Source organism: Mus caroli, chromosome 11 (assembly GCF_900094665.2).
Source record: "Mus caroli chromosome 11, CAROLI_EIJ_v1.1, whole genome shotgun sequence".
In the NCBI taxonomy this organism is placed as follows: domain Eukaryota; kingdom Metazoa; phylum Chordata; class Mammalia; order Rodentia; family Muridae; genus Mus; species Mus caroli.
In genome coordinates, this window is record NC_034580.1 from 56589782 (window position 1) to 56598819 (window position 9038).

At 39.5% G+C, this 9038-nt stretch overlaps 1 protein-coding gene across 4 annotated transcripts in view; it reads right to left on the reverse strand.

The window, feature by feature from the left end:
- Nucleotides 1-2400: 2400 nt before the first annotated feature.
- Nucleotides 2401-9038, reverse strand: part of Ulk2 (unc-51 like autophagy activating kinase 2) — an 85867-nt gene continuing 79229 nt past the window's right edge. For all 4 annotated transcript variants that reach the window (XM_021175563.2, XM_021175564.2, XM_029483193.1 and 1 more), the window contains 2 exons: nt 6648-6783; nt 2401-4602 (listed from right to left, as the gene is read on the reverse strand). In XM_021175563.2, coding sequence (XP_021031222.1) covers nt 4544-4602; nt 6648-6783 — 195 coding nt within the window. In that variant the 3' untranslated portion in view covers nt 2401-4543. The remainder of the gene's footprint in view (nt 4603-6647; nt 6784-9038) is intronic.

Sequence of the window (9038 nt, forward strand, 5' to 3'; positions counted from 1 at the left end):
TATATATATATATATATATATATATATATATATGTATAAATATGGGTGCACATATAGGGACCACAAAAGAGAGTTGGGTATCCTCCATTCCTCTGAAGTGGGGCCTCTCCCAACCTGAGGCTTGCATTTTCCTGGCTGGATTGGGAGCCAGCAACTCCAGTGATCCTATCTTGCCTCTTCAGAGCTGGAGTTATATGCCTGTACAGGATGCTTGTTACTACGGTGCTGGTATCTGAACCCTGGCCCTCATGATTCCTCAGTAAGTGATCATATAAATGCCTGGCCAGTTTTCTAGCCCCAAGCTGGCGATGCTTTCTCTAAGCTATTGGAACTCTTCTTTACTGAATACACCTTCCCATAATGCACCAACACTTCAGGTTACCTTTTATTTTGCAGTCTGACTGGGTCTAGTTGCATTCTGCATATGGATATCTAGTCACAGAGATATTTGGGCAAACTGTTTTCTTGTAGTTCTTTAATGTTTAATGGGTTTTCTTTTGAATAGTTTTGACTTGTTAAACTCAAATGACCACACGTTCATGTTTATTTTTGTATATCAAACTCTATTCCGTTGAGGACCAAATGAAGTAACTAATCTTATACTGATGCCCACTGTTCATTAAAGATGTCAAATGGCTTAAAGGGCAACACAAAGAGCACTCAAAGTCAAGTGCCTCATGGGTAAGCTGTAGAAAAGTGGCTTTTCTGCAAGAACTGGACCTCTCTAGCAGCTGTCTGGTCATATTACATGTCCAGACATTACATGTCACTGAGTCCTAAATCTAGGCCTTGCTTCAAACAAATGCAAAACGCAGTTATTTTTCACCCTGTCCTAAAACAAAATAAATTAACATATAAGAGCTTCTGAGTGCCAGGCGGTGGTGGCGCTCGCCTTTAATCCCAGCAATCGGGAGGCAGAGGCATGCAGATTTCTGAGTTCAAGGCCAGTCTGGTCTACAAAGTGAAGTCCAGGACAGCCAGGGATACACAGAGAAACCCTGTCTGGAAAACAACAACAACAACAACAACAACAAAGAAGAGCTCCTGCGTAATCACAGCACAGGTGTCAGTGCTCTGGCACAAATCCTGTGTGTCTGTCATGGGTTATCATCACCCATTTCCTATAGGCATTGTTTATTAAATGTATTTTTAATTTTTATTTTGAGATAGATCCTATTATGTAGCTTTGGCCTCTGATATGCAGAGATCCACCTGCCTCTGCCTCTCCTCTGCTAGGATTAAAGGCAGCACCACCACATGGAGTAGCAGTGTGAGTGCATTTTCAGATCCAATTTCCTAACTTACCTGCCAAAAACACTGTCTTGAATTTCAGATTCCTCACTCAAAGATAATATTCTCACCAAGGTTCGTAAAGCATAAAAGGGATTTAGGAACGACTTAAAGTCCACTCAGCTGCTGACCCAATGATTCAGTGAGCAGCCAAATGCCATCGAGGACTGAGTACATGCAGGAGAGACAAGTTCTCTGAGCATTAACTGCTCCCTGCTAAGCAATGTCCTATAAAAATGCCAACTAGGACTGTGCAGAGACAAAGAATGAAGAATAAATTAGTGTGAATTCTGTGCTTCTCCTCTGGAGTTTTCAAATATTTGAGTCCACAAGCTCATGCCTAATTTGCTCCAACTCAGGTTCCTCTTCCTTGTTCCTAAGAGACTGAGACAGGCCATTTCTAATCAGAGCACTTCCTGGTTCTTATGCTGGACTACAGAACAGCTCCTCTGTGGGAACCAGTGAACACTGTGCTATGGAAGAGAAATCATTCACTCATTTATTGAGTGTTCTCAAACAGAATAAAGTTGTTTATCAGCAGTTTTAAGCACAGCATTCCCAGGCAGGAGAAATGCTACTTCACGGGGTCAGCTGGAGAGAGAGGAAGTGAAAGGGAGTGAGTTGGAAAGAGGGGTGCCGTCCTCTCTGACCTGAAGTGCTGCAGGGACTGACACTGAACGCCAGCTGCATGCAGAAGGGAGGCACAGGAACCCCGACACGACAGATGCATCAGGGACCTACTCCATGTCCACATCTCTGCTGCATTCATCTCAACTTCCTTTTGCCCTTGTAAACTACCTTGTGTTAACTAAGGAGAGCTCCTACACAAGCTCCTACACCTGGTGCTTGTGAGGCCCGCTCTTCTTCCTAGAAGAGAAAAGGGCACATGAGGGCTGTAGGAAGTAATTATGTCAAAGAACAGAGCTTCAACAGGTGAGAGTTAGAAAAATCCCACAGAGCAAGAAAACCAATTAGCAAGTTCACTGATAATTCTACTTACATTTTCATGGCCAATAATTTTCCAGGTTAGGACGTGAATATAGGTGCTGACCCATAAGTGTATGAACTTGTCTAATTCCATTTTATGAAATACATGATATGAAATAAAAATACAGAAACATAAAGCATTTATTTATTATTGCTATAATCAAGGCAAAAATTTCTTTAAACAATTAGCCTTGATAATGGTAGTATATCAGAACCGTTACTCACTAAGTTTACAGCTGTTCTCCACTGCTGAGACATCACTGCTTTATACACACCACCTACAAGACCTTTGTCATACAAGAAGAGCTTGAGAGTTACAGTGCAGTTTCAACACTTGTCTACTTCCTGTCTTCACACCAACCTTACCCTCTCCAAACTTGTTCATATTATATTTTTAAAAAGTGGTAGAAGAGGAGGCCAACTACATCTAGTTACTTGGAAAATCAACTGAGATAAACGGGGTAATTGGGAGAACATGAAAGTATTTAGTGTAAAAATTACAGAAGGCATTTTACCACTACTATAAGGAGGGATATAGTCTTGTCTGTAGGAGCCTGCATGACAGCTTCCAAGAGCTTTGAATCCTGGAGCAGGGCAAAGAATATTGATGGCCAAGTTTCCAACCCACTCTCTAAGGAAGCGTCTGGCTTGACGAGCCACTTAATATTAACCCAACTATAACCTAAAACACTGTCAGGTTTATTTAACCTTAATATACATTTGTACAAGCAATTTAAAAAAGGCTATTCCACAATGATTTAGTGGGTTTTACCTATTTTGAAGATAATGCAGTTACAAATGAGAGGTAGAAACACTGTAGTAAAGACCTAAAAATACAAACATCCTATACATAAACGTTCAAATTAACTGCTGGAATTTCATACAGATAAATAATGTAAAAATTACATTACTTTGTTCACCAAATAAATGAAAACCATGTTTTCTCTGTTAACTTTAATCAGCACACTAAAGCAAGTGTGGCGCCAAAGAGTTTCTGTGCAGTAATCAGAGAGTAGGTCAGTCAGTATGTGTAAGTTTTGAAGTAAAAGGATTAAAACCGGTGAATGGTTTATTCAAGTATTCAAGCAGGTAAGTATAAGATACCAAATAATATACAACACGGGAACCGTTCTTGGAGAGGTGCTGATCTGCCATGACTAGCTATGGTGAACTCAGGGTTAACACTGAGAAGTACACATTAGTCTGGAGAGAGCTGCCCATTTTCCTAAGGGAAAACGAACCTCATTTCTTACTAATTTCATGTAGAAACTCCACATCACTAACAAGCCATTATTCATCACTTTGATTTGGCCCTATTAAAATTCTCAAGAGTATTTCTTGATTCATGATAGCTTTCTAATACTGCCCAAATAAACTTAGCCTTTAGTAAACCTAAGATCACAGGAGTCGATGCACATTCTGCATGCACAACAAAAATGCAAACAACCGGCAACTCAAAATTCCACTAAGAAGATCTGTTGGTGAAGATAACAGGTGAGAAAAATGCAAAGGTTCACATGAACGCAAGTTCCAACCATTTAAAAGTTCAGTGGAGATCACACATGAATTCTGAAAAGGACATGTGTATAATCAGGTAAAATATTTAAACAAGTCCATTGTGCCTCAGTTAGTTTTAAATTGCAAAATCCAATACACAGTTATTTTAATAAATTAGTGCAATATGAAAGATTTTTGGAAGATTAAAATCATGTCCACATTAGATCAAGTTGAAGATTTCACAATTCATCCAAGAGTCACCTTTTGTTTCTTCTTAAGATTCCTCCTCCTGAGCTGTTTAAAGATGCACGCTCAGATTCAGACAAACTTACCCCAAGCCTCAGATCGTCTGGATGAGCTGTATACGCTTTTGCTTGTGTATGCTTTAGCAAAAACACGGAATTTCACGTATTGCTCAGAGAGCTGAATGAAGCCACTCACTTTGTTTCCTGTTTAATTATCCACAAGAATAACTGTACTTATGATGCTAGTTCTAAGGTACATTTATTATTTGCCAGGTTCAAATAACTTGAGCCATGTGGAAAACTCTTTTGTTCTGCTTCTATGAAGAGAAAGGAAAGGGGGAGTGACTTCTCCAATAAGGCAGGTTTTCTACAATATGTAGTAGTTTTGTATTGTTCTTTCCTTCTTAAGCTGCTGCTTGTTCTTTGGTAGTCACCACACTGTCCTGGGATGGGTGACAGAACCAAGATGTAATCCCAAATGTATCACCTCCTGCTCCATGCCAGTCCTCAGACAAGCCTGCTACTCACACAGTTGCAGTGCTACAGCAGAGTGCTGACAATCTTCTTTCAATACTACATTTATCTAGAAATAAAATGTAAAATGATATTAATAATAAAACTATTTGTGTTTTCTAACCCAGGGATAGAGGAACTAAAGGGAAAATCATGACTCTCACCACCATGGTTCCTGCTCTATTGTGGCCCCAAGGTGAACACAATGAATATACTTTCTTTCCTCTTTCCAGCAACAGTTCAGATATGACCAGCAGCTTAATGCTGTAGTGGTAAAATTCATATTGGCAAAACAACTCTCTTGCTGAGAGGTACAAGTAACTTCAGGAATGCTGTCCTAAAACCACAAAAATAGCTCCTCCTCAAACACCAGATACTAGGAATATATATAAATAATATATGTGTGTATGTGTATATGTAGATATCTATATACACACATATGTATATGTGTATATAATGTATGTATACACACCCACCCACACACACACATATATACACATGTGTGTGTATATATGTGTGTGTGTGTGTGTTTGTAGCATTCTGGTATCCTATCAATCTATGCTCTGTTGGTTATATAAAATATGTAAGGCCGGGCGTGGTGGCGCACGCCTTTAATCCCAGCACTCGGGAGGCAGAGGCAGGCGGATTTCTGAGTTCGAGGCCAGCCTGGTCTACAAAGTGAGTTCCAGGACAGCCAGGACTATACAGAGAAACCCTGTCTCGAAAAAAAACAAAAAAAAAACAACAAAAAAAAAAATATGTAGTATATAGGATCTTTACAATATTCTTTGGTTACTACACCCAGAAAGCTTAAAAGAGTTCTATTCAATAATAAAACAATGTCCTCCTATAGTCTTAAACAAGAATGTGACAACACAATAATGCAATGAGAACAATATGAAGGACGAAAGTAATGTATATTTTGTATGAAGCCTCTCTAATCCTTACAGTATACAAGGTTGGCATGTTGTCAACATATTACAGAAAGATTAATAATTTGTTCAAGTTTTTAAAGCCAAGATTCATCTCAGGCAGTATGATTCCAAATCTAGAAAACAAGTTACAATTAAATAAATTCAGCAGTTCTTTTTTACCCACTCTAAGATTCCTGATTTAGGCCTGAAACTATAAATATTCTCAAGCTCTATCTACGAACCCAGTACTACCAATACATTATACCATCAACACAGTATATTTCACAGTCACTGCTACTAAGTGACTCATAGGCAGTCATATACATAGCAAGTGTTCATTGGACAAAGGGATGCACCATGTCCCAGGTAGCAGAGGACAACTCAAGATTTTGTCATGCTACTTAGAACAATGTAAAATGTGAATGGGGAAGAAGAGAGGCAATAAAAAAAGACAGAAACAAATTTTGTTTGAAAAATTCTATAATGAAGGCTGGAGAGATCTCAGCAACTAAGAGCAATGGCTACTTTCCCAGAGGACCTGCATTAAAGTCCTAGTACTCACACGGCTGCTCATGACTGTAACTCAAGATCCAGGGGATCTGATACCTTCTTCTAGTTTCTAAAGGCATCAGGCATGCATGTAGTACACTTAGACATACATGTAGGCAATGCATTCAAACACATAAAATAATAAAAGATTTAAATGTCATGATTCTAATTCTTTTCTGTTTTTTTTTAAAGATTTATTTATTTATTATATATAAGTACACTGCAGCTGTCTTCAGACACTCCAGAAAAGGGTGCCAGATCTTGTTACGGATGGTTGTGAGCCACCATGTGGTTGCTGGGATTTGAACTCAGGACCTCTAGAAGAGCAGTCAGTGCTCTTAACTGCTGAGCCATTTCTCCAGCCCTTGGTTTTGTTTTCAAAATAGGATTTCTCTGTGTAGCCCTGGCAGTCCTAGAACTGGCTATGTAGACCAGGCTGGCCTAAAAGTCACAGAGATCTGCCTGCCTCTGTCTTCCAAGTGTGGGATTAAAGTCATGCACCACCACTGCCCGACTGATACCCAATTTTTAAAAGACTAAACAATTAAAGAACCCTATGGCTGTTTATTCCTCAGTTTTCTATGTAATCGTTCTGAGCCCCGCTGTGGAAAGTGGAGCAAAGATGAGCGAGCACTGCTGTGCAGTGACTTACACTTATGCACATTTTCAACATCTGTAGGGTCCTGCAGGATCTTACTTAAGCCTTCCAAAAGAAGGGCTGCCTTGTGGTAGCGATAAACGATGTCTTCAGTCTGCTGAAACATCTCATCCAGGGCTGCAGATTGAACCTGGAACCAATTAACAAAATAAGAAGATCTGCAACTGCAAGGATATACAAGTCCTATGGACAGAGCACCTTTACATATTAAAATCAATATATTCTATGAAAAGAAGAAAGACTCTGTAATGTTACAATTAGATTCAGAAAGGAAAGAAGCAATATAATTCCTAATATAAAATTCTTATTGTCTTAATGCAGTATGGTTACTACCTACCATTCCTATCAATAGTTTAGAGCAATAATAAACTCTTTTTTTTTTTTTCTTTTTTTTTTGGTTTTTGGAGACAGGGTTTCTCTGTAGCCCTGGCTGTCCTGGAAGTCACTCTGTAGACCAGGCTGGCCTCGAACTCAGAAATCCGCCTGCCTCTGCCTCCCAAGTGCTGGGATTAAAGGCATGCACCACTGAAAGGAAATAAAACTTGAGACCTGTAATGCATGTAATGTATGTCAAATAGCCCAAAGAGTTGTTTGTTTGTGAGCTTTGAAACCTGGGGCTGAGAACATAGCTGAACAGGCCAGGACATGCCCGGGCAGGCCCGTAGTTACATGTCCTGACTGGCCTGGTGCCTCCCTATCTCCCGCCCTCTGACAGTCTGTTGATGTTTAAATGGACCAATCATGTGAAACCACGCCAATTCCTCCCTAACCCCACCCCTTTTCTATAAAAACCCCTAGCTTCCAAGCCTCAGGTTCGAAACCACTGCCTCCTGCGTGAGATACTTTTCAACCCGGAGCTCCGCCATTATGACTCCACCATGTGGTCAACACCTCTGTCTCCTGCGGGAGATATGTGTCGGCCCGGAGCTCCGTCATTAAACTACCTCGTGTTCTTACATCAAGTTGGCCGTCTGTTTGTGATTCTTGGGTGCACGCCGAATCAGAAATTGAGTGGGGGTTTCCCCACTAGGTTCTTTCACCACCACGCCCGGCTAATAATAAACTCTTATCAGCTTACATTCCAAAACTTTTTCATAAAACTATCTATTTTAGTAGCTGTCAAAGTAAAGCCAAGAGTATATCAATAATAAATGCAATTTATCTAAATGGGAGATATCTATTATGTTGAAACGGTATAATAACATTAGTCCATGGGCTGGAGAAATGGCTCAGTGGTTAAGACCACTGCTCTTCCAGAGGTCCTGAGTTCAATTCCCAGCAACCACATGGTGGCTCACAACCATCTGTAATGGGATCTGATGTCCTCTTCTGGAGTGTCTGAAGACAGCTACAGTGTACTTATAATAAATAAATAAATAAATAAATAAATAAATAAATAAATAAATAAACCTTTTTTTTAAAAAGCTGAACAGTGTACATGAAATAAATAATCTAACCCCCCCAAAAACCCCAAAACATTAGTCCATAAATTTTCTCCATTTAGATACTTAATAACCCTATGTTACATACTTGTTAGAACCATTTTCCCACAGTAAATAGAAAAAAATTTCCAGTATAGTCAACAAATGGAAAAAAATAGCTTTTCTTCAGTGTCTATAGTTCAATAAAGTCAGTAAGCTGAAGTCAAGCATCTAAAATTTTGGGGCTTAGCAAAGTACTATTTTTTCTAAGTTTTTTTTTTGTTGTTGTTGTTTTTGTTTTTGTTTTTCCAGGCAGGGTATAGCCTGCTCTGTATAGCCCTGGCTGTCCTGGAACTCATTTTGTAGACCAGGCTGGCCTCGAACTCAGAAATCTACCTGCCTCTGCCTCCCAAGTGCTGGGATTAAAGGTGTGCGCCACCACATCCGGCTTTTTTCTAAGTTTTACAGAGCCAGACTTTCTTTCTTTTTTTGGTTTTGGTTTTTCGAAACAGGGTTTCTCTGTATAGGGTTTCTCTGTATAGGGTTTCTCTGGCTGGTTTTTCGAAACAGGGTTTCTCCGGCTGTCCTGGAACTCACTTTGTAGACCAGGCTGGCCTCGAACTCAGAAATCCACCTGCCTCTGCCTCTGTCTCCCGAGTGCTGGGACTAAAGGTGTGCGCCACCATGCCCGGCTCAGACTTTCTTAAGTAGCAGAAAATGCAGAAACAAATTAATTTAACTTTTAGATAAAAACTATAGAAGGATAAGAACATATCTATATAAATGAAGTTTAAAAGGAAATATGATAAAAAGTTTCAACTATAACAACTAGTATTACAAACTATAGTAAATTTAGTAAATAAATTATGTTATATTATATAGGTACTACTTATATATCAGGTAAGTCCAATGACTTCACTAGGTAATCACATACCTGGGACTTGAGAAAGGGTAGGATATAACT